Here is a 26,716-nt window from a genome sequence, read left to right on the forward strand (position 1 = left end):
AAAGCTAAGCCCCAGGAAATAAAAAACAACTTATTTTTAAGAAATTGAAAAATGATTGCAAAAGGAAGGAGTACATCTCTAGGTTTAAACATCAGCAGTTTTAATAAATCCCCAACAGCTGTTGCTAGCTTCAATCCCATGAAGACAAATTCAGGATATCTGCATCGCTATATGTTTCTGATATAATGTTTCCTGATAATCTGACAGACCCTGTGAGATAACCTGCTGTAGCCAGACTCATAAGTAAATTCTGCAGATATTAGGATTTCCGTGGCTTCAATCGGTTGCCTTGGACACAAAGAGACACAGACTTAAAAATAGAGCAGTCTCTACATGTGGATTAGATAGTCAGCATTCTTTGAGCCAGACAAACAAAGATAAATCAAAGCTCAGAAAGGCTGGGAAGAAGCTTCTGTTTCATCTGATTGCTAAATTAAATCAGTTGGGTTTGAGAGATTATTGCAATCACGGATAGCTAGACTAGTATTTCTCTAATGGAAAAGTATTCTTTCACCTATAGATTAGTTCAGCCGATAAAGGTATTGCACAGTTAATACTTCATTTTTGCTACAGTCAACTTATCAAGATTAGTTACTGCATGAGGAGGCCATTGGAAAAAAATTTTGAATAATCTCTAGAGAGATTCTGACAGCCTGTCATGCAGCTCATTCCCACTCCCCTTCCCAAACATCAAATTAACTTTTAAAGGACATAAATTAAAACATGTATCCTCCCAAACAGTAATTAGCCACTGTTGTGAATATCAAGAAAGGAATAGGAACCTATCCATTTTTTGCCCCTCTGTATAGAATCCTGAAAAGATAAACCAGTCACGAGGCCTCATATCTGTTTCTCATGTCTTGGTCAGTCTTACCCTGTAATAACTAACCACATATCGCTAGACTAAAACTGTGCCACTGAATTCATCACATGTTTGTCTGACCTGAGCATAGTCAATGTTCATGTTATGAATGTGTCCTTTATCTATTATGCACTTCCTAAAGAATGTCTGTATTGCTTATTAGATTAGAGGACTAGTTAAACCCTCATTAATAGCATAGTTAATAACTTAAAACAGAAATAACAGAATTCTAAGAGTTACCATGAGATACAAATAATAATGGTTTTCCCATAATATGCTTACAGCCAAGTTGATGAGATAGAGACTCAATAAACAGACTATAAAGTGTATGGAAAATTAGCTGGACCACAGGGCTCACCCGAGTGTCATCAGTGGTACAAAGTACAACTGGAAGCCAGTTACTTACTAATGTCATTCCTCAGGGATCAATCACTCAATCCCATATTCTTTCACATCTCCAGTGATTGATGTGGCATTCTCAGAAAGTGTGCATCATACTGATGGGGTTAATCAACATGCTGAAGGACTGAGTTGCTATTCAGAAATACCTTGAAAAGCTAGAGAAGTGAACTGACGGAAAACTCATGAAACTCAACATAGACAAATGTTCATCCATCTGTAATGAAATAACTCCATTCAACGGCCTTGTGGGAAAGGACTTGAGGACTACTGGACAAGTTGACCATGAATCAGCAGTATGCTGCTGTGGGGACAAGGGACAACTACCCACTGAGCTGCATTAACAAAAGCATTTCCAGTGGGTTGAAGGACATGATTGTTTCCCTCTGTTTAGCTCTTGAGAGGCTGCCTCTAGAATGTTGTGCCAGTTTGGAGATTCTCCGTACGAGACACTGAAATACTAGAGCAAGTCCATCAGGGGACCATCAAGATCATGAGGAGATTGGAAAACATGACATATGAAGAAAGATTCAGAAAACTTCATTTGTTCAGCCTAAAGGGAAGGCTAAGGGGAGCTCCTCAGCTATCTTAATGAGAGGGTAAGAATATGGAGCCATACTCTTCTCAGACACAGGACAAGAGGAAATGGACACAAGATAGAACACAGGAATTTCCAGTTTAGATATACATTACATTTTCTTAAACCATAGCAGTGGTCAAACAAACTGGAAAGGCTGCCCAGAGAGGCTCTGGAATCTTCATTCTTGCAGATGCTCAAAACTTCACTAGTTGAGGCCCTGAGTACCCTGATCTAACCGAACCTGCTTTGAATGGAGGGTTGGACTAGGTGACTGCATTTCCAGACTATCAGATGACTAGATTTCTAGAAGTGCCTTGCAACCTAAATTATGCCATGATTCTAAGCATGAATGCAGAATTAATTTTCTCTACTTTTTTTCCTATGAGTAGCTACATAATAATATTTTTTGCTGGTGAATTAAAAAGCAAAACAATACCAACTTTTTTTTTTTAATAACAAATATTTGGACCTAACTACCACTTTTCCTCATCCAAGATAAGCTTGTGTTTACCTGATTCACACATTCCTAGTCAATTTAGGATTGAAAACACAATTTTGTTCATGCTAGGAAAGTACGTAAAAACACATTCATTCATTGTTTGAATGTCCAACAAAATGGACAGAGCGGCAAATAATAACAAACAAGATATTGATCCTGACTCTGCAACTGAAACAACTTTTATGCTACACTGGAATACCACATATATGTATATCTAATGAATCATTAGATATACACTATGCTTTAAGCATGATTTTAAAATGTTGCCTATATTTGGTCTACCACTTGAAAAGCCCAGGATTGAAAACTGGGAAATACTGCCTATGGAAAGGACTGCTCCCTGCTCTTTCAATCACACCTTAAAGATTTTCATGTAAGAAGAAAGAAATTGAGCATATAATATGTCAAACCTCAATTTTATCAGCTAGCTCGCTAATTAGTCAAAGTCATTCCCCCTGTGATCTCTTTCACATGCCATTTTTATAATTGCATGTATAATGAATGAAAGGACTCTGCTCCTAATATTTTTTCCATGACCACATAGGATCTCTAAACTGATGAGAATCTTCAATCATATATCTTAAGCAATGCTTTACCACCCAAATTACTCAGAGTCTGAATTTTCATTTTGAGTGCTTTGGCATTTCCTTAGTTAATCTATAAACACCTTGATTTCCACTCCATTTGCACACTGAAAAAAAAAAGTAAAAAAAAAAATCTGTAGTTTATAAAAGCATCTAAATTTTGGATTGATTAACTTGTGTGAACTTTGGAAAATTTTAAGATTCATCCATGAGTGATTATAATGTACTTCACACAGAGGCAAACACCATTACAGAGTTTGACATTTGCAATCTTAAAATGTTACAACTGTAAGAGTTGACATTTATACAAGTATCCCTCAAATTTTGAATTTCAGTAGAGTTCGTGTATTAGGGTAATAGTAGGCCTTTAATATAAATCATATTTACTAGGGAGAAATTATACAAAGGGTAAAATTCACTATAGTTCTGCTGTACACACTTTATAAATGTGTTATAAATGCCCCGTTTGCTAAAGAATTGGTAAATATGGCAGAACGATTGCAGGAAAGAGGCAGAAAACCACGTACAGAATGAGTTATGGAAGATTAGTCAACTGTGCAACAGTTCTACTGAAAGAGAGAAATAAATGTTATAAATATAGGGAATAGTGTAAATTAGGACAAGATAAGCTACAGGGAAAGGAATGAAAAGCCAGAAATAGGCCTTTTCAACGGAAAAGAGAGTAAGAAATTATGAAAGAACTGAAGATGAATTACTTCACGGAGGTGGGAAAAGAAACCAGAGGAACTCAGAGCAGAACCCTTTCTTTGTCATATGCACCAGTAACAGATTTCAGTAGCTTTTTCATTCACTCTTTCCACATGGTATGCTTCTCTTATGTTAAATATAACTGTGTTTACATTTAGCCATGTAATGTCAGCAGCTTGAAGCAGGAACCCTTAAGAAAGACCAGACAGACAGAGTGTCTGGGCTTTATTTCCACACTCTACTATTGGCAGACTATATGAATTAAACCCCAGAAAGTGACTAATTCTCCCTTCAGCTTCCCATTCGGCTTTTTTTAGTGTGTACAGATCATCTCTTCCTCTGCTCATTTACTTTATCCGGCACATTGCATCTGGAAGCCTAGATTTCAGGCTCTCATGCAATACAAGAAACGTAAAGAAAAGCCATTCTACACTGTATACGATGTGCTTCTTTACCAGCACAGCAAAAGAGGGAGGTGCTTATCTCTGCATTCAGCTGAATTACCTAAATTGAAAAATCTGGTCAGCCAATCCACAGAAGTAGAAAACAATTTTTTAGGTGTAAGAAGACTAAAGAAGAATACATGAAAAGGACTGGCTTACATGGCTTCCGACAGCACCATGGAACCACTTCAGTGAATTAGGGGATGACTTCATCTTTTATTGCCCTACATAAAGAAATAGTGTCTTCAAGCATGGCTTTAGGGTTTTATGCAAACCTGTACATTTGGCTGATCTGCAATCTATCCTTCCCACAAAACTCTATTTGTTGAAACTTTCTCTTCTCTTTAAGTAATTTAGCTTTGGTTGCTGCCATTATATGCCTAATGCTTCCTCTCAGGCACCAAGTTATTGTCTCTAGACAAAGAAATCTCAGGCAGATATTGTATTCCTAGTGTAGGTAGCACTGCAAAAAGAACAGCATTTTCAACTCAGTGTTCACCAACAAGAAAAACCTAGACAATCAATCTACAGCTGCTAAGAACAAGCATAGGATTTTGTGGTCTGTAAAGCAGGGTCAGAACAGCTACTGTGAACTATAATGTAGCTGCAACTTTATAATTTTTATATGAGTGTGAAGTAGAAAGGTTCTTCTGGTCAGAAAACCAACTGAGACTGTAAGAGCACAAATATCCCTCAGCTTGAAGACACATCTAAAAATTCCACAATAACGGCAACACTTTTTTTTCTTTATAGCACAACTTTTATTTCCTCCATCATGAAGCATTACTGGTATTATTGTCTAGGACAACAACCAATACTTTTTTCATTGACAACTTCTCTCAGTCAGCAGTGACTCTTCCATACTTGATTGATATAAAAAGACTGTACAGTGCCTTGTGTACCTGACATAAGAATGGTCTCAGTGTTCCCACTAGTTTTTCCTTGCTGAAGAAAAGATCTAACAAAATTTTTTGGACACAGTCTGTAGAGGGAATAATTGGCAGACTGAATTGCTTATTACAACACAAAAGATGGGAGACGCAAATACAAAGTGATTCTGTCTTTTCCTTCCAACATTTACAGGCAAACCAACAAATCCTCTCAGCAAGGCTCTTGGAGACTGTTAGCTTAACAAAATTTTAGAATAATAGGGGTAGAAAGGACCATGCTGCCATGCACCTGATCCATTTAAAATTGAAATGGAGCCACTGGTTTGCATAGTTGAACTATATCAGAAAAAGTCAAACACATTCAAGATTCAAAACTACATGAGAACTCTAGAAAATATTTCAACTTTCCATATTAAGAGCAAAATTCTCTCTTTCCCTTTCCTTTTCATTATTATTATTGCTACTTCTTATTATTACTCGTATTATTATATATTACTCTCCATTATTAAACTGTTCTTATCTTAAACCACGAGTTTCTGATTCTCCTCCCCATCTCACCTAAGGGGAGCAGGGGGAATGAGAGAGCGGCTTCACGGCACTTTCTTGCTGGCAGAGCTTAAAAGAAAAGAAAGAAAGAGAGACAAGGAGAGGTGAAGCAAGGTGACATGAGGCAAGGCAAGGCGACGCATGGCAAGGCAAGAGAACAACAAGCCAAGAGGACAGCAATTTTACCACACAGTTGTCCTCTAGATGAAGAAAAACCAAACAAAACAACATCAACATACTTACTTCAGAGGAGTTCTGAAAGTATACACAAATTTTGAGAGGAAAATACAGATAATTAGAATAATAACACTGATCTGCAAAGAATCTGTTGAGAGAATGAGCAGAAAAAAAGCAGTATTTCATACTGTATTCAGGCTCTCCCTTTTAGCTATGGATTGCAGTTAGTCAGTTTTGGTTATCTGAAAGAGAATACAGAGCCAAACAAGGGTATATCTTGGATAGAAAAGTTTCTACATAAGCAAGCATTATTGCAAGTGTTATAATCAATAATTGACTGATAAAAAATTAATTTCTGTAAGATGTATACTATAGAAAATAGAAAACTGCATCTGTAGACTGACAGATTTTGACCACTCACATGAATGACATTAAAAATTGCAGGCTGATTTCATAATGCACTAATTTTAAATCAAGGAGTGAGCAGGGAGTTAATTTACATGCCAAAAAGCTGTAGAGCCTTACTTCCAACAACTGCATTCTCCTAACATGATGTAGAATTTACCATATGTCATATGCCTTCAAGCAAATCACATTGAACCTCCACCCAAGTCTTTATCCTCTTTATTCAAGGAGTGCATCTTGCTTAACTGTATCAGAATATTTAGGGGGAAAGATTTTTGTTAACCTTTGCACTGGCCCAAGTAACAGCATTTCATAAATTATATAGATTATGGGCTATTATTTGGACTGTATCAGAGTGTCTCCCTTCAAAATATGAACTGGGTTACTTTCCTCATCGAATTTTCTGATCACTATGAATTACTCTTCTACATTTGGAAAATACAAGTTATGTTCCTTTTGGCTCTGAGTATCTGCAACAATCACTTAAGAGGGATGCAAAATATTAATGGAAATTACTGCAAAGTAGGAAAAAAACCAAAATCAACCTAATTACCAACCACTAAATACCTAGTTTGGGTAGGACTCTGTAGTAAACTCCTAAGCTCAAGTTCTGTCTCTTTTTCAGGCAGGGCAAAAAACCCTGATCTGCATTCCACCTGAAAGGCCTTAATTATTTAATCGCTCACTGTATTTCTGCTTCAAGTTCAAGAAATTCTCCTAACTCCTGAGTAGAAAACTGCTCTTTAAAAGGCTATTAGGAACTCACAGGTTTCAAATGAGAAATGTCAGTTTACAGTTTATCTGAAAAAAAAACAACAAAAGCAAATTACCCATTCTCATCAACCAGCTCCCAGCACCCAGCAGCCCTTCTACTCAAGAGCAGGCTGCCACACTTTTTGCAGGTTCATTTCATATTGACCTCATATTGACCATAGTCTGAGTGGGTTTCAGGTAACTTTCTTTTGTCCAGTTTTTTTGTTTCAAACTAGTCCTGAAACAGATGAAGTCAAACAACATGCAGGCAATCCGTCCTTTGAAAACTCTTCGTCAGGTAATATATAATTGGATTCTGTGTGAAAAAAAATCCCTGAATTTCCACCAGAAAGTGAGATCCCTAGCCATTTCCAATACCTCATCTATACAGATATACAAAAACTATGTGGTAAAACTAAGATTAATTCAAGCATTTCACCAAAGATGGAAGTACACCTGCACCTGACAAAGTACCAGTGAAAGACACCTTTTAAGTCTCAAAGCTACTTTCAGTGGCCATACCAGAAATTTAGGACTGAGCTGTTAAAGAAATCAAAACACTTTCTTTAAACAGCAACTGGATTTAAAGCCCAACCTAAATCATGCCTCATTGCAGAAGAAATTAAATCTCTGAGCTGCAGACAGAAGAAGATCAATAAATGAGGCCAAGACATAGTGGTCTTCAGTTGTGCACAGAACAACACCACCTGGTAGCCCCTATTTTCTAACTCTCCTAGGAGAGCCCATAACGTTTGTAGCTGATGCAAATGTACGGTAAGAAAACGGGTCCTTATGGATATGATAAAGAGAGAAATATAAGGAAAATTCAGATGGCATGAAAGTCCTTTCCATCCACTTAGTTTTAATACGTGCTGAGAAATATATGTCAAATGTGCTACCAAACACTTATCTTGTCCTGGGGTGCATCAGGCACAGCATGACCAGCCAGTTGAGGGAGGTGATTGTCCTGCTCTGCTCATCACTGGTGCAGCCTCACCTTGAATTCTGTGAGCAGTTTTGGGTACCACAATATAAGAAAGATATTAAGCTATTAGAGAGCATTCACGGGAGGGCTATGAAGCTGATGAAGGGTCTGGAGGGGAAGCCGTATAAGGAGCAGCTGAGGGCACTTGGTCTATTCGGCCCAGAGAAGAAGAGACTGAGGGGAGACCTCATCACAATCTACAACTTCCTCATGAGGGGAAGAGAAGGGGCAGACAATGATCTATTCTCTCTCGTGACCAGAGACAGGACCTGAGGGAACAACCTGAATTTGTGTCAGGTGAGGTTTAGGTTGGATATTAGGAAAAGGTTCTTCACCCAGAGGGTGGTTGGGCACTGGAACAGGCTCCCCAGGGAAGTGGTCACAGCACTAAACCTGATAGACTTCAAGAAGCATCTAGAAAAAGCTCTCAGGCACATGGTGGAATTCTTCCAGCTGTCCTGTGCAGGGCCAGGAGTCAAAATGTGATGATCCTTGCAGGTCCCTTCCAACTCAGGATATTCTATGATTCTGTGATCTTCCCATAAAATGAGTTTCAGAAAAGTCTCATCATTAGCTCTGCCTCTGTGACTGAGAGTAAGTGAAAAGCTCACAGAACTTTTTCATGTTCGAAACAAGATTTTCTTAATTTTTGCTGGGTTTGGTTTTTTTTTCCCAAATAATTTCTATTAGGTAACATGTAATGTCATATGACATACTTTCAATGCTCTTTAGTATCTATTGTACTGTTGCATATCAGGACACAGAGTGTCAAATTAGCTTACTAAAGTAAGGACTATCCATCTAATAGCCATTTTGAGAAGTTTGCTATAAACATCTTGTCCTACATCATACTAAATTTTCTTTGACAGAAGAAGCATCCAGTCCTACTGGAGTAGTGTTCTGCTGCTTCAACCTCAAGACCCTCCTGTTGTCTCCTGTTACAATCTCCCCCTGAAGGCAAGGGTAACTGAGATTCTTGTTAATAGATCCCGTGGGGTAGATCAGAGTGAAACAATACTGTCCAGTGTGTATATATATATGGTTTATTTTAGAACATTTTGATTGCAGTGGAAAAAAGGTATGTAGCCACTTTGGTTATTATCTATAAAAATGCAACAATATAAAATTGTAAAGATAGCACTTAAGAAAATATATAAGGAAAAGAAAGAAAGAGAAAGAAAGGATAAGAGTAGATAGTGGAGAGGAAAGATATGACCACCCGTGGATCCAGCAGTGAGATGATTGTTGCAATTTCGATGTGTGACGGTTGCAGTCCTTATCCGTCAGGTGTGGGAGAAGTCCACAAAACATAAAGTTCAGTGGCTTAGTATACCTTCAGGTTCAGATGGGAATGCCCAGGTACATCCACTGGAAGGGGAGTTTTACACTCTTGCGACACTGTGGATCATGCACAGTGCCCTGGTCGAAGGCCCCAGATTTGAGTCTGGGGGTTTTTCAGAGTGTTTGATGGTTTAAGACCCCTTCTAAGCCCCTTCTAAGACATGGCAGCTGTTTCCACGTCAGTGTAGTTGAGCCAGTTATGCCCCATCAGAAGACCTTCAGACCTACACGTGAATGTCCCAATACTACTTCTGGAGTGGACTTTTATACATGGGCCAGCTGTGTAAGGGAGGACATTGGCATGATAAAAAGCATTATCCCACCTCCACAAGATCTGTTTCTTATCGGCCTTCTCCCTTGTCTGGCTCAAAACCCACTTTGTTGCTAAACAAAGGTTGGTTTGTCACAGTCATCTTCTTGTGGCAGGTGCACACCCCCACTGGTTTATGCAGATCAGAGGTTTTCTCACCACACACAAAAAACTCTCCTCCTCCACTTAGGTTGGGGGTGCAAACCTGGCCTCAGCAAAGCACCCTGCTGCTTTTGCAAATGGCCAATTGTTTGCGTCATTAAACATTAACATTTCAGTTTCTCATATCTCCATACAGACACCTGCTGCTACTGCAATAACAATAAAAAGAACTCTCCTGTACTGAATAAAGAGCCTCAGATCAGAGAAAATCTATTTAGGCTGAAGGAGGAACTATTTTTGCAAAACCATAGCAGACTATCAAGAAATGCAGGACTGTTTTATCATGCTTGAGCACAAATGAGGGGGAAAAAAATCAACTATAACTTTGACTTTTCAACCCCAAAAAGTCTCCATATATAACTTCTGTGAATACTTTCCTAGCTTTTAACATAAAAAATAACATATTACATGCCACCATATCATCATTTCTGTAGGTTAATAAAGCAAGTTCAAAATACTAGTTCCTCCACAGTGAGCTATGTTTGAGCTGCCTTAGTTCCCAGTAACTATAAACCTCTGCTTGCCATCCCCTTCAAGGACCAGGAGAGTTCATCACTGGGTTTCATAGAAGTTTAATGTTAAGAATGTAAAGAAATTTGGGGCTACACCTGTACTGTTCTTTTGGATTAAGCATATCCAGGCCTAAGCCTAGACTGTGTGGTTATCTTTCTAGCAACACACAGGCTTTCCCTGCATACTCACTCAACCTTCAGAGTAACTCAGCTGAACTACCCGAACAAGGCAAAATAGATGGACACTACTTCATAGCTGACAGCCATCCCCTGCTGTTGAAAACTTTACCCCAAATCTTAACAATACTCATCTGAAAATCAGTATTTATAAAGAAAAATATTACATAGATGTTTAACTAGATTATAACATCAACCCCAAGTCCCTATACCCTTATTTCACCATTTTCTTTCAGTTTTATAAACCAAGATGGTTCCACAGGAGCAAATTACTAGGTAGGGCTAAAATCATCTACAGTTTTCTATGTAAAACTGACCCTGTCTTGCATCTCATCTTGGAAAATACTCAGTTCAAACAAATGGAGACCATGGAAGGGCTTCAAATTCTGAATGAAAATAGAAGCCAAGCCTTGTAAAGTTAAATTAGACAGAAAAAAAAAATTAAAAAGCACTTTCAAATCCAGTTCCTGACTTTGGCTTCCATGTGATACTCAGCATAAATCAGGTGACTCATTTAGGAGCTGACAGATTTTTGGCATGTCCCTCATTTTTATTTAATTAAGATTTTGTCTGCTAATTTGTTTGACATTTTATTCAAAGCATTTTACAAAGACCCTTGTAACTCTAGATCTAAATTTGAGAGATGCTGATATGTTATCACAGCCTGTATATTTGTACGGGCTAAGATATATTAGCAACAGCACAAAAAAGCATTTCCTTGAGCAGGACACCTAGGAAAGTCTGGAGTTTTTTCTGTATGAGAAGTAAATTGATATTTATAATTTTCCTACTAAATAAGCTTATTACAGTCTGTTGATACAGTTTTGCTTGCACAATGCCAGCAAACATAACTGCATAGGTATATCTTTACATTCTCCAAGCACAGTGGGCTTTATGAGCAGAACACTTTTAATCCATACTCCATCTGATGGCTTTTCTGGTGAGATACTTTGAAAGAAGTCACAGTCTGACACTGTTATGTCAGCAAATTTTTCATATTTATATAAATCTGGGCTAAACCAAAGAGTGAGTACAAGTTGACCATTCAGTGCATCAGCTATCATTGTTCCCATTAGCTAGAACATTCACACAATACCAGTTTAGCCAAACTTTTTGGAAATCCAAAAGAAACTCCCAGGTAATTCTTTTAATCTTCCTCTTTGAAGTTAGCTAACCTAGCTGTGCCACACAATCTGTCAAAAGCTTTGAGTGCTGGTCCAGTTTGGCAGCTCTCAAAATACGGGTCTAGTTTTCTCTTTTTAAGACATGCTCCTAGGCTTCCTACATTTGTTTTCACTTTCCTTTTCTTTATACCATTTTTACAGTACCATCCAGATGGCAAAGAAATGCTCAGCCCTATTTACATAAATACAGTTTCAGACACCAGAGACTTAGAGAACGTATTGCAGGGAAAACAGTGAACATAAACTTAAACAGATTTCAGGTGAGTGCAGTCAGACAATACTGCAGTCTTTCCTCTTTTTTTCTTTTTTTTAATATATTCCACAAAAAAGTAATATACTAAATTATAGTATTATGCAAAATAAAAACTCCTAATACCTAACCTTTTACTCTGAAAACAATGAAAATTACTTTAGCAAAAAAGAAATATGAAAGCAGTAGGCTAGCACAGATCTGCACATTTCCATTTATATTGATGCAGTCAGCCACTTATGTCAGGTGAGAAACTAGGCTCCCTGTAGAATTCAAACCAAAACATTAGGCACCAGGCAGATCCTTTGCTACTGTACACATCACCTGTTTATTCAACCCATCCAGCACAGAAGAAATTCTCTAATTCATTGGTGTTTCACTTTGCACTCCCCACAGAGTGCAAAATAAAAGAAAAGACAGAAGGCAGTGAGGATCCAATATGTTCTACTGCCAAAATCAACTTTGGGTAACTTTGGGTCTTATAATTAGCCTCTCAGTGTGGGATATTTTAGGAGAACATGGCTCAAATTTATGCCTGGAATAGTTCCATTCATTTTCTGAGTCTAATTTAGCCCTTTTATTGTTTATGCTATTTCACACATTGCATATAGGTATCAGAATAAGTCAGAGACAAAATGATTGACTGCATTTACCTCGATCGCTATGTATGTCCTAATTGAATCACAAGCAAAAATGATTGCATGAACTGAATTTGTCCAAAATTGTTAGTCTGATTTCAAATCAGCATTGAGAGGAGAGGCAAGCCTACATTATTCTGACCAAACAATATAGCTTGATAGCTCATCTCAGTGTCTAATGAAGTAACGTTTGCATAATGCATGAGTCCAATTTAGGAAAATTGAAACTGCTTTGCCTTAAAGATGGCCAGATGTTTACTGAGCATGTGATCGAGGGACAATTTCACCCAGAGAAATGAAGACCGAGACAGACAAGTGATACAGAAGGAAATTTTTCATTTCCATTTGCAGTGGGGAAGACCAGCAAGCAGTTACTAAAATTAAGTAACAGGCATTATTAGTAAAAAAAAAAAAAAGCTTTTTAATTACAATACCATAATTAAACTTAATACTTTATTACAATATAATAATCTCTATAAATTAAAATCCTAGGGTCATATCTTTCTACAGTTCACAATTTTGACCACTTTGTAATTCAACCTCAATCTGTAGGCTTTCTACGTAATGAAAAAAACATGCTGTGCATGCTGCAGTAAATATACCTGGGAGAAATATCTACCTGGAAAGCCATTTGAAAGCACAAAGCTGTCAGTGTGATATATGGAGTGTATGTAAGCAATGGCAGTTATTTCTTTGTCTCAGTTAGCCGACACACTTTACCAAACATAAACTATCAGCCAAAGCTCACTATCCCTTGAGTTCACTAGCTATTGTTTCCAAGAATGATTTTGAGAGGCAAGGTCTGAAAACAGAGGTAACTTGTTCTTATTGGGTAAACAACACAGGTGGAAAAAAAAATCTTGTGCACACATATTCTTTTTCTTATCTAAGAGAGACATCACAAATTTCTAGCCTGTTGAGATAAACATGTTCTGGGTAAAAGTAAGATACATTAATCGACAGATGATAGAGATAAAGGTTAGTACAGACAACTGAAGCACAAAAAGGTGCAATGGACAGGAAAAGTAACAAGTAGTTACGACTTGCGAAGATTACCAGGAGCAAAAGTTGTACAGAGCCACAACAGCAACACCTTTTTTGAGCTTGTGCTTTTCCATATTCAACACAATTATGAAATTTAGTTTCCAGGCTCCTTCTTTTGAAGAATTTAGTAATTTCTCTTGGGAAAAAGAACCAGGAGGTCTGAAACAGCATGGCTGTCTTATGAAATGTTCTGAAAATAGCAGCCAACCATTTTTGTCCTTCCTCCTCTGTTGCAGTTCCCTGTGATGTGTCACATTTGTTCTGTTTCCTGCATACAGTCTTCACAGGAACTTTTGGCTTCATAGAAGAATAGTAATACAGAAACAGACTACATGACAGTGTGTCTATGATAACATGATGAAGGGTCTACATGACCAAGTGTTTTCTCTATTTTTCCAAATATACCTTCTTCTAATAGCTGGCCTAAATTCCTTCCTTCAAACTTTGTTTTTTAAAATCTCAAATCATAACAGGTACAACAGCCTTATTGTTAGCACATATTTTTGTTAAGACCTGAATTCCTAAAGAAGAATACTTACCAAAAGTGCCAGGAATCATACAGATTTCTTCTAAATTTCTAATCACACCTGAATCAAGTATTCACTATCTATGCAAGGAAAATATAAGAGTAGCTCAGACTGATGTAACTATTTAATAACATTGACATTTATGTTAAGCTAGGCGCTGTAAGAAACAGCTTTACACCTTCAAACCTTTGTGAACCTGTTGTAATTTTCATACATCTGACTTGACAAATAGAGGGTCATGTTCACAAAGGTATGAAAGCTATGTATTTAATATCTCATATGACTAAGTTCCTTAAGTACTTTTGAAAATCCATTCTCCTGCAAAATATGCCAAAGCAATTGAGAGAAAGGAAGAATCCTTTTTCCCTGCTCCCAAGTCTCCCAAGGAATGCAGTTTCCTAGATAAGTTCTGAGCACAAACAGCTAGCCCTGGGGTAAGCACAGAAAACAGTCAGAAGGGAAGGCAGCAGTTTCTTTGGTTTAAGGATCTCACAACAGCCTTCAGAATTTAATCTCCCAGACCCCTGAATAGTATCTGTAACTTAACACCCCCCCACACTTAGTAAAATTATTATATTAGCATTAAAACGTCTGTTGCTAGTTCTAATGCAGTGACTCCACTGTAGTATCTGAGATGTTTAACTAAAACACATCAAAAGCTCTCTGGTCAAAACTGTCTTCTTCTGTGTAGTATGCAAAAAGCTAATAATAGTTATAACAACAGCTTCCTCTCACCAAATTTCTTCAGCATTTAAGAGACATTTTAAGTGTACAAAACAGCTAGTCCAACACAACACAGTATATAGCATAACCACCTATATCTTAAAAGTCTAAGGAAAAGCAGACACAAGAAAAGACTGAGATGGAAATAACTTTGAGTAAGAAACCTACAAAAACAAATAAACAACCTAGAATATCAGTACTTTGACCACATAAAAGTCCTTTTTCCAGATCAAGAAAGTAATAAATCAAGACTGTTTTAAAAAGAGGAAGGTGTACGATGTTAGCAAAAGCATGGAAGTGCTGGGATACAGATAAAACCCTGCATGCTGTAGACATTTTTAATTGCAGAAACCAAGCATTTGTATTATTCTTTAGTTCAGCGTAGTCATTCAGCAGAAATACCTTATCTGTACCAGAAAAAGCATGTCTGAGAGTGCTAAAGAGTGAAAGACAACATGTTCACTAAAAAAGCTTGAAGTGAAATGTAATATAATTCTCTAACCTTATTTTTCAGCAATGAGACAATAAAGGAAATTATGTCCAATTAGACTGATAACAAGCTCTCTTGTGGGAAAAAAAAAATTAGGGAACGTGGGTTCTTCACGGGTTTTATTCACTGCAATAAGGGTGTGAAAAATGAAGAGTATTGTTCTGATATTTAAATGACACTGATGGATAGTATTCATTCTTTACCAACCAAAACCAAACTTACAGAAAATTGAAGATGATTCTGTGACCGAATAAGGGTTTATATGGGGTCACACTATATTGAGTTATTTCTTCCTAACTACAAGCACATTTATAATGTCACTGGAATTGCTCTGTAGATACTGTGATGGCTAGATCTGTGTTTCCAGAAAGTTATATCATGAAGTCTTACAACAACTTGTCTTTAGTACTGCTCTATTACTTACAGAACAAATCAGCAACATCCATTTGCTTCTTGGATAAATCCATCACTGAAAGAACTAAGGAAGACCAAACTCTCAAACCATGGTTTAAATTATGTCAACATCATTCAGGAATCCAATAAACAGGTCAACACAAAAGTAATTGCTCTTTCATGGAGCAATCATGGAAAGCTCAAATTCAAAAACAAAGTTGATAAACACTTGATCGCTCAAAAATGAAATCGATTCAGGCAAAGTGGTCATCAATTTACCCTAAAGTAAATCAATATCCTTTACAGCAATTTAGCCATAGCTTTTCTAAACTAACTTTCCCAAATGTTGGCAATAAAGAACGTGAAGCTAAGTTCCTCTGGACAGACAAAGAGGGCAACTGCAGTTCCTTTCTAAAGGAACTGTAACAGTGAGTACACTTACTCTAAAGCCTAAGACCTGCAGGCCCAAGAAACAGGTTATCGAAGTGGGAGAAATCAAGCTTTAAAAACTGGGACCAGATTAGAAAGGAGCTTCTTACGATTCTTTGTGTGAAGGCTAATATATTCACTTAAAGAGAAGGTACCTGTTAGATATCATAGCACTGTTCAGCTGTGGAAAAAACAGTGGTCTTCAGATCTTTTTTCAATGCCCATTACTGAGCAGATGAGACGTTTAAAGTAAATTGCTCATTTGTCATACACCTTTTGAGACAACAATAAGGCTAAGTCCATCCATATTTGACAATCTTTTTGAATTCTGATATTTTTATTTTTTAATTTATTTTTATTTATTTTATTTTTATTTATTGCTACACTTCAAAGCACTCAAGTTTCATTGCAGAAAAATTAACATAATTCTAGTCCATCCCATTGCACCTCAAACAAGGGCAGCCTAGAGCCTTTATCCAAGTCTCTACCTGCTAGGCCCTATTTTAGTTACACAGAGTGGGGCTCTAGAGAAGACAAAAGTAGAAGCTCACAAGGTGATATGTGAAAAAAATCAATCTATGTTCATTTTTTTCCCTCCAGCTTCCTCCTTTCCAGCCTGCTTCACTTTTGAGATTATATGAGCCTCTCACAAGCTCAATGGTGGAACACAAGTCACACATAGATTCAAGTTTCATTTTATTACTACTACCTCTCAGAAACATTTTCATAGTGAGGCATTGACTGCCAGAGCTTAAAGCAACAGGAATGAGTCTGTGAGTTGATTTTATCAGCAAAAAATCCATTCATCTTAAAAGTTTTCTATCACTTATATCTTTTTTATCATGAGTGGTTCAAACTTAATGACAGTATATAAATATGCTCTGGAAACAAGAATAGTAACTTGATCGTAATCTAGCAAAATGTTTAAGTGTACAATGAGTATCTTAGTCCTTATAAATAAACAGACCCACTCAAACTAAAATTCAATCCAGGACATGAGTGTTCTCTTACATCACAGAGCAAAAAAGGAGCCTGTAAAATCTGAAGGAAAAATACAAATACCTTGAGGCATTTCATTTTCCACTAACTGGAAAACTCACTCCTCAAAAATAACAGAAACCACCTCTACACAATTGCTTTATAAATACATTAGGTAAGACAGTGAGATACAGTTAGAAAAACACACTCCAAGTTAACAATGAACAGGGCATCAGCCTTGCACTCCAACAGTCTTGCACAATCTTGGGGAAGATGCCTGTAAAGGAAATACTTGGGGCTACACAGATGAAATCTGGCTACAAAGTAGGTTTGCCTTATTATGGAAAGATTCACCATTTTCTGTAATTGCAGATGTTCTAATAATAATTTTAACTAACAAGTAAATAGACATAAAGACTAAAATTATGCAAAAAATTCAGGCTTAATTATAAACTCTGAATAGTATTTTAGACAAGTTTCCACATCAAGACTGTTCTTTTAAATGCCTATTGTGTATAGTGTAAAAGCAAAACGAACATGTGGGCACTTTGAAACTGAGGTTCAAAGGAGGCTACCAATACATTAAGGGGTAAAATAGAGTAAAAATTGCTTTTATTTTACAACACTTAACTGAACAAAAGGGAAATACAGTGCCCATATAGATATATGACATAGCCTAGAGAGCAGACACAATAAAATGAAGTGATGAAATACATAAAAGAAACACTCTATGAATTACCCTTTAAGAACACCTGAGAATAAAGAGATGACCATGTATCCAGCAGATAACCAATTACTATTTTTATGAACAAGTAAGTACAGTTTATAAGCTTGCTTCTCACACTGTCTCTTCAACATACATTCTGTACAGCTGTGTTAAAATGACATTTCAGTTGCAAAAACCATATAGGTGTCAAATTCTTCCTTCACCAGCAATTTGTGCTGCAGCCTCAGATTCTCATAGCTGCTCAGTTAACACTGTATGTGTGAGCACACAAACACTCAGCCTTTGATGCCATTGACATTTAACAGTCTATGTAAACTCAGTGTGCTTACATTTCTGTCTCACAAAACTATTTCTAAGGGATTTTTTTTCCCCAGCAGTTATGTCTAGTTCCCAGTATGCGTATTGCTGTCTCTTCTTTCTCTGTTCCTTTATACACAAGCTAGTACTGATTATCTGTAGAAAACCAGGCTACAGTAAGCCACATTAAGACTAAGGTTTATAAGTTGCCTTATAAACCTTCACAGTTATTGACAAGAACTGGATGGTTGACAAAAAGTGGATCATGGATTTTAATGCAAAATTATATGCTTCCTGGACAACATTTTGAACGGGAAGTATTAAAAAAAAAGACACCTAGAAATGAAAAATGAATGATATGGAATTCATACACCTGTTTTACAATATAAAGTATGGGGAAAAAATAAAAACAAGATTGCAAGTGAATTTTTGAATTTAATAAAAAAAAAAACAGACCAACATTATAAAACCCCATTTAGAAGATCCCTAACAGCAGTGGAAGCATGTTCATTATGATTACAGATATAACAAAGCTTTTAAATACACAAAAGGTTGAAATAAAATCTGGCATGCTACAACTCAAGGTCTCTAATGACATTGTCACTTGGAACTACCTTCTAGTATCACTCAGTTCACAATTCAGCCTGGTTTTGCTTTTTTATTCTTACACAATCCCTATTTCTTAATATCAGGGGTTTTAAACCATGCCCCAAAGGGAGGGAGAGGGGGTGGGGGGCGGGGAGGGATCTCGCTGGAGCTGGCCGCGGGCGGCTTCTCCTCCCCTCGCTGCACCGGCGGCCGCGGCGGAGGAGCCCGGGAGGGGGCTGCCGCTCCGGGTCCGATCTGCGCAGGGGACTGAGGCTGGCCAGTTCCAAAGCCTCCTGCTGTATCAGGGACCGGGTGCGCGGCTCCGCGCAGAGACACCAAAGAAATCTTCTCTGTCACAGACAAAGGAAGACTCACCACTGTCTATCCAGAAAACAAGTTTCTATTGTCATCATAAAGGTATTATAATGATGAGTCTCTAATAGAAGAGCAACTACATTACTGTCTCACAATCACTCCTGTTTTTTTTTTTTCTGGAAATCTTGAGGTTTAAAATAGACATTTTTGAGAGTAACTTGAAAATGAATCACTGATCAGACTTTTAGGGGAAGTGGCAAAAAGTCTGGAATGCAGGGTTAGACATATATTCCTGTGGATTATGCCATCCTTGTCACTGAACGCTCTCTCTCCCTTGACGTGAAGCCTTTTTGAAGGGATCCCTAACATTCCTTGCCCTTACGGCACTTCCAGTCTCAGTCTAAGAGGACTCACTTTTCCTTAGGTCCACAAGTATTCACATCCAATATATTTGAGATTACCTTTGCTATAAGTAGGTGCCTGATAGCAACTTTTTCCTGACTATTAGAGTGAGATATTAATATTCATACACAAATCTAATTATAACTACAACAGTTACTGATGTGAAAAGCTTTACTCTACAAAAATGGCTTGAACATTCAGCTGAGCACTATTGAAGAGACATCTTAATATTTTATTTCCTAGGTTTCTCTCACTAGATGAAAATTACTGATGAAAACTGATCAGAAAATATACCTGCAGAGTTTGATCTCTAGAGCAGCTCCACATGATTTGCCCTCAGAAGTGCTGCAGATTAAGAAAAAAGTAATTGAGCTAAGGTCTAAGTTTTGAACTACACGGCAGGGAAGTTCGCCTTGTATGTGTTGATGATCTCACTCTTGAAATAAAAGAGATGGAAATCAATGTAATCATCTTTCTTTTTGCTCAATCAACCACCACGTTACTGAGTTACCTTGACAGAATAGCTCAACTTTTAACAATAATTTAGGGGAGAAAAGCTAAAAGTTCCTGATAGGATGAGCAATATAGTATATGTATATTCTAGCAAGAATTCTCTTTTTTTAATCTCCTGAAACAGGACTTACATGCACATTCCTCTCCCTTTGAAAGTTCAGTTATATGACAGGTATCAGACTGAAGATGGTTCCTTCCTTTCTCTTCCTCTGAAACAGGTAATTTCCAGCTACTGTTTCTGTTCAGCTGTTTGTGTACCCGTACTTCAGCAGTCTACATGAAAAACTGCTTACTTAAAAATAAATAAATTATGTTTTAAATTATTATTATTTTTATATTCAAAAAGTGTTTGATTTTTCCTTCTGGTAGACCATCACAGGGCTACTGAATACTGTAGCCAAACAGCTGAAATAACACAAATGGAGAGAAAAGCTCCTCAATCAGTTCTGCCACTGGAGAGACAAGTCATCATACAGGACAATAACTTGCAGGTTTGTGAGGAGGACTTCCCATCTTCATTGTAAATTTGAGACTTCAAGTTCATTTCTGCTCTCTACATAAGTTTGGACAAACTCCAAAGTAACAGAGCTTCTGGACAAAAGTTTGCTACATTTGAGTGCCTAATTAACCTCCTATATTGATAATTAAGTTTGAGAACAGAAGTAAAACTGAAAAGTACTAAGCTAGTTCAGATTCAGTTTCAGTGGGATACACTGCCCACAAGCACATCTGAAATAAGGTCCATTTCTATTCAAAAGTTTAAACATAGCTTTAAGCAGATTTGAGTCCTAAAAATATCAGATACTTACATTTTAGATTTCATCATTGTTTTACTTATCATTCTGCCCCTACAGATCATGTTGTTTTTTTCAGCTGTAAGCAAGAAATATTGCAATGCTATACGCTAATGAACTATCCTAATAAGACCATCTACTATCAGAGAGATACAGTATACTTTTTTTAAATTGATATTTGGGTGCATCTTTCTATCTTGGTGCCATAGGATATAGTTCAAGATACTCAAAGTTAATGGATAAGTATGACTGTGCCATAATCTTCCAAGAACCATTGATTTCTTCTATTATTTTTTACTTCTTTTTACCTGAAATGATTCTAATCAAATATTTCCTTATTATTTCACACATATTTCTAGCACCACAAAATCCTACTTACAAGCTAGTTCAGAGGGGCAAAGAGCAAAAACACATTGAGGAGTAAGCATCCTCACCATTGTCCCCATTGCTTTTGAACAGAGTTCCCATATTAGAGTAAATGCAAGCCAGAGAACCTTCCAATAAATCGTTCCCTGCAGAAGTTATTCTGGTAGGCCATCAGGGAATGGCAAGATAATTATCTATTTATTAGTTCAAGAATGGAGCAGGTACTCCCATTGCTTGACATTCAGTGCTTCACATGAAATATGACCAACCCATTTCACAGTCTTTGAATATGATGACAAGTTGTTCACAGCACACAATTTGTTCTGTGTTTACTTCCCAGATTTTCCATTGCCAGGATGCATAGGAGTCCCTGACAACCTAATATTTGACATGCTGCAATTATTTACCTTCTTCCATCTATATAGGCAAAACCAAAGAATAAGGCTGAGTGACCACCTTTCAAACTCAGGAGCTTTTCTTCCAAAAATACAAAACATATATGCTGTGCATTCATTCAATTCTTATATGAACATTGCACATTGTAAAAAAGAAAAAGACATTGCTTTGAAGAGATTATTTTGAGAGCTGTAAGTACAGTAAGATAGTAACTGGTCCTCCATTTCCAAGTTGTGTTAAGAAAAAAAACAACCTTATTTACTAAAAGGAATAATATGCTGAATTCAAACTTGAAAGTTCCGCAAGCAGCCACAGTTACCCATAACCCCCGATAGCTACATAAACCAGATTGCTTTCTAAATCTGAATGTGTTGCTGCAGAACTGAGGAATGACCTGGAGTTAAGACCACAATAACTCACCAACCATAGGTTTCACTAGGTTCACTATTGTCACACTGTCACACTCTTTCAGTTTCTCCTGCCTTTACACATGCAGTACAGCTATACATAACTTCTTCAAAATTATACTTTAGGGTTCAGGATTGTTGGTAACTCAATGAAAGAAAAGTAACCACTGAAGAGATGATGAATTTCAAATAAATATACTGTTATTATACGATGGCTTTCATTAATTCCGCATTATGAAGCTCTGTATATTCAACTGCCTCTTGAAACAACAACTCAAGAACTTCCTTGACAATTGCTTCGCTTCATACTTATTTTTCCCTAAGATAGCTATTTTACCACTGAAGATCTACCAGCATTTTGTGATAGACAACACAGAGCATAATATTGCTTGTAGGTTTGTTCTTCTCTTGATGAGACACAAAAGAGAAAAACAGAGTTATAGCTGAAAACAGAACTAAATCAGAATCAAAACAACTTATCTCAGTGTTATTTATTGTCTTTTTCAAAAGCTAGTATTGATGCCAAGATCAGCAGTCCAGATAAAAATCTTTGTTAGCAAGTCACTTACCATATTTATTGATGATACAGGACCAATGCTGTTGACGTAAATGTCAACATCAATAACTGTTGGTTTTACTGTGGAGAAAAAAAAATTAATATTATTTTGCAGACAACATAAGTAATCACTTTAAATACTTTCTTCCCCAAAAACCAAAAGGTGGGGTGTTTTTAGGTACAACTACTGAGAAATACGGATTATGTATTTTTCAGGAAGACAAAGTTCTTTTCTTCCTACCCAACAACAAAAAAATGACATAAATTAAAACCTATACCACTTTATCATCATGATCCCCATTTATCTCAGCAGCAATTTGCTAAAGAACCTTTCAGTGCTAAGCACAGTAGCTCAAAGTCAAAACCTAAGATGACTGACATGAAACTAGAAATAATGCAGCACATTCCTTTTTCCCTTTGTCTCAACACGTGGGTCCTTTAGCCTGTTTGTTCCACATTAAAAAAATCTTTCCAGACTTTTGCATCTCATCTCTCAGCCCTGAAATCATCCTAACTTAGAGTAAAATCTCTATGAAATCTGATTAGCTAAACCTAAGCAACTCTTCTCCTTTCAATTTAGACTCATTTCCTTCAGTCCACATTGCCTTTGCACTCACTCATCCAAAGGCTTTTGAATTTGATTTGGTTTAGTCAATGCACGTTTCTCACAAGGTCTTCTATGTTTTCAGACTTCCAGTATTTAATAAGCCAAGACAAGCTCTGCACCTTTTTCTTTTGCTGAGGCCACGAGGATTCATCTTTCTTTTAGCATCTTTGGTGTCAGTGTACCTCCTGAACATTATTCAGATACTTGTTATTGGTGACATAACCTAACACTAAAATAATGCCACTCTTACACTGAAAGGCACGTTCATTTTTTAACTTATGCTGCCCTTCTTTCAACCCCACAGAGTACACATTAGGTTCTAAATTGAGATCTAAATTGGAGATTTACTTTCTCCAGAGTTAGCTGACTCAAAACTAAGTATAAAGTATAAATGCTGTTCCAACCTGCGTAGTCAGAATTGATGCAAACTTGGCCCTAGTAGGCCAACAGCTACTGTAAGACACCTGTCTTTCCCATAAAAGCACCTATTCCTCTCCATGGTTTTCAAAAATCTCCAGAGAGAATTCAAACTGCTAAAGTTTGGGAACTATGTTGAACTTGGACTTTTTGCACCTAACCCCCAAGACCCCTAGAATGAGGAAATGCATGTACATCACTCAAAACTCAGAAAGCTTTCCTCTGGGAAACCACTGAGCAGGGAAGTGAGGAACAGTTAAATTCTGTGGTTTTGTGGGAAGTAACAGTCAATTCGTCTAAAGCCATCCAGCACAAAGCTAAAGACAGACAAGAATGTTCACATGTAAAGTTAAGTATATTTTGCTTGCATCCCCCGAATTTCAGACTAACAATGAGATGCCAAGTAGTTTTAAAGTACTTGAAAAGTTAAATGGTTCTAAAAAAGTGGGCATGCTGGCTTGTCATGTAAGACTTTGGTATGTACGTATCATTAAGAAGACTATATCCCATGCTGCAAAAAACAGACATTAAACTGGGTACAAATAGTGGTTAAAGATGATAACAATTCTCTCTATTTTATTAAGTAACACATAATTCTTTGATTGCATATGGTCAGAACATCCAGGATTATTTAAGGTTGTGGTTTCAAAATGTCTGAAGTACTGGCTGATAAACTCAGATCTCCCCTGCAGCAAAAGAAAATTTGAACTCAGCTGAACAAGCTCAGCTGATTAAAGCAACTCTAATTGTTCCCAGCTAATAACTAAATAGGAGTCTAGTGGATTCTGGTAATGAGACTTGCCTCAAAATGCAGTAATAAATGTCATTACATAGGAATTGGTAATAGCGGGGAACTACAGCTAGCTCTTTCACGGAGATAGAATACATGGAATAAAGAGCTCTAATCTTTCTAGGGTTTATGCACCTATCTAGATAGAAGTTAAATGCTAAGGAGTTCTGGTGAATGTTAATGGCACTAGACTTAGTGATGCAAATTGGCATGCACTTGAATCTTGGGACAAAATTCAGGACCAGAACACAGTGCTTGGAATCCGTTTTTGTTTAATCATTGCAGTTAAGTATATAAATAGATTATGAGATCATAATTTTTCCTTAATATGCCAAGCCAAATTCTCTTATTGTGCAAAAAAAAAAAAAAATTAAGCACTGCTTGTTAATGCTAAAGAGAATTTGATCTTACTCACAGTAAAGGTCTAATCTTAAAACAGAAGAAAACTAAGAAACAGTCACTTCTGTCAAATTATATCAGCATCTAGCCTCAGACATTCATAGTGAAATTCAAATTGAAAGTAGATTAAAAAATAAATACAGGTAAACTATTATACTATTACAACAACAACAACAACAACAAAAGACTGAAAGTTTCTTTGATTTATTTTATTTTGTTTTCCTAGGCAGAGGTCAAAAATAGAAGTGTAATTTGATTGTATGGTAAATACATGTTCAGGTTTTGAAAGAAAATACAAAAGAGTATAGTTCTTGTTGCATGTGGTCTCTCATGGATATAAACAGATATAAACTGGGAGAATCATCAGGTATAAATATTAGATTTGTTATCATAAGATTTTAACTCAAAATACTAACCATAATGAGGCAAAGATTTCAAGATTACTTCCTCCTAAATGCATTATGATAAAGAAAATAACTGACTCCTAAAGTTATCGTGTCTTCTTAGAAAAACTCACCCTCTAATAATCTTCAAAATAAACTGAGTTTCATGGAAAGACATAAATAGCTACATTACCAGGGAGACTGGACCAGATGACCTACTGTGTTCCCTTCCAACCTCACCCCTTCTATGATTCTGCAATTTCAATGCCTGCTCAGTTTTTCTGTATCCTACATGAATTTGTGACTGCTCAGTTCATGAAGGAATTCAAGTCACACATGGAGTTGTTGAGCTGCAGATGGAGCCTTTTTTCTTGCACTAGAAAAATCCTCACAGTCTTGTTGATTGAAAAACAACAGTTTTAATACCTTGGTAAAAGTTGGCAATAAGATTACAAATAGATACTCAGCTCCAGTACCATTTTGATACTGGCATATGCCAAAGATAGTTCTAAAGAGCTGTCAGAAACTTAGAAAAATTACTGGCAGAACCATGCATATACAACATGCAGGAGAGCAATTAAAGATTGTTAACAAAAGTACTAACCTTCTCAAAGTTCTTTGAAATAGTCTTTAATATATGGAAGTAACTTTCCATAAAAGACAATATAAACACGTCCAAGTAACTGCAGTGTTATGCTGCTACACAGTGCTATCTAAGGTAACTGCTTATAACTGTCATCTAATCTTTACACATGTTGATTTTGATTGAGGAGTGGATTTATAAAGCCATCTGATCCAAATGTCCTGGCTTTGAGAGAGGCAGTGTTAATATACCAGTTAGCCTTGGAAGTATCACATTGCAAAGGCACTACTGAATGAAAGTTGCCTACAAACTTTAGACAGTTCAAAACACGCTTGGCCACAGGAGTCAGGAGTTCAACACTGCTTGCAAAGCTCACATAAGAAGACAGGTGAACACCTAGACAGTTAGGGTAAAGCAAAGTCAGGTATGTCTGGACACCAAGACACAGAAATGCCTAGAGTAATGCTCTGATCATAAATACACATGCAAGACAACTGTAGGATTTGTTTAGTCCTGCTTTATAGATTTACACTGGTGAAATAAACAGTACCTGAGCTTGAATCTCATTAAATTCCATGAAGACTTTGCTCTTGGACATACATAAGTTGATCATGTATGTAAAAAACTTGACAGATAAATCAGGAGAATTTTAAAAGACTCCTGAGAAAATCAAACAAGGGAATGTTATACAATTTCATGTCATGTAGGGAAAAAATGTCCAATAAGTTTGGTCATTTTATTGTGCTTATTTAGTACTCTAAATTAACATGTCCTTTTAAAATATCTTTTAATTTTTGATAGATCTTCACTATTCAGAATTGATGCTTATTTAATGAATGAAACCACTTTGCTTCCTTAGAAAGCTTCCTCCACATTTGAAGTCTGTCCAAATAGCATTCATGTTCCTGCACAAGTCATAAATATTCAGAAATATTTTTAAAATTTTAATATTGAGAAATATTTTTTAGAAGCTCAATTAAACAGAGTAGATCTAACTGAGCTCTCATAATTTTTAAAATAAAATGAATATTATGTTTGGTTGAGAGTTAACCTTTCTTACATTGTTCAACCAACTCCCAGGTTTATACTGATTTTACACAAAACAGCAGTAGTAAAAACGTTATGGATCAATACACACATATTTATAGAAGCAAAGCAATTAGCACTAGATTTTTTAGAAGGCACAC

General features: G+C 36.7%; 1 protein-coding gene across 1 annotated transcript in view; it reads right to left on the reverse strand.

The window, feature by feature from the left end:
* The window catches only part of GABRG3 (gamma-aminobutyric acid type A receptor gamma3 subunit), a 324,389-nt gene that overhangs the window by 283,864 nt on the left and 13,809 nt on the right, over nucleotides 1–26,716 (reverse strand). The window contains exon 4 of the mRNA XM_027674839.1: nucleotides 22,364–22,431. Within this exon, the coding sequence (XP_027530640.1) occupies nucleotides 22,364–22,431 (68 nt within the window). The remainder of the gene's footprint in view (nucleotides 1–22,363; nucleotides 22,432–26,716) is intronic.

The sequence above is a fragment of the Neopelma chrysocephalum genome, unplaced genomic scaffold, assembly GCF_003984885.1.
Source record: "Neopelma chrysocephalum unplaced genomic scaffold, ASM398488v2 Primary Assembly neopelma1_25, whole genome shotgun sequence".
Lineage (NCBI taxonomy): Eukaryota > Metazoa > Chordata > Aves > Passeriformes > Pipridae > Neopelma > Neopelma chrysocephalum.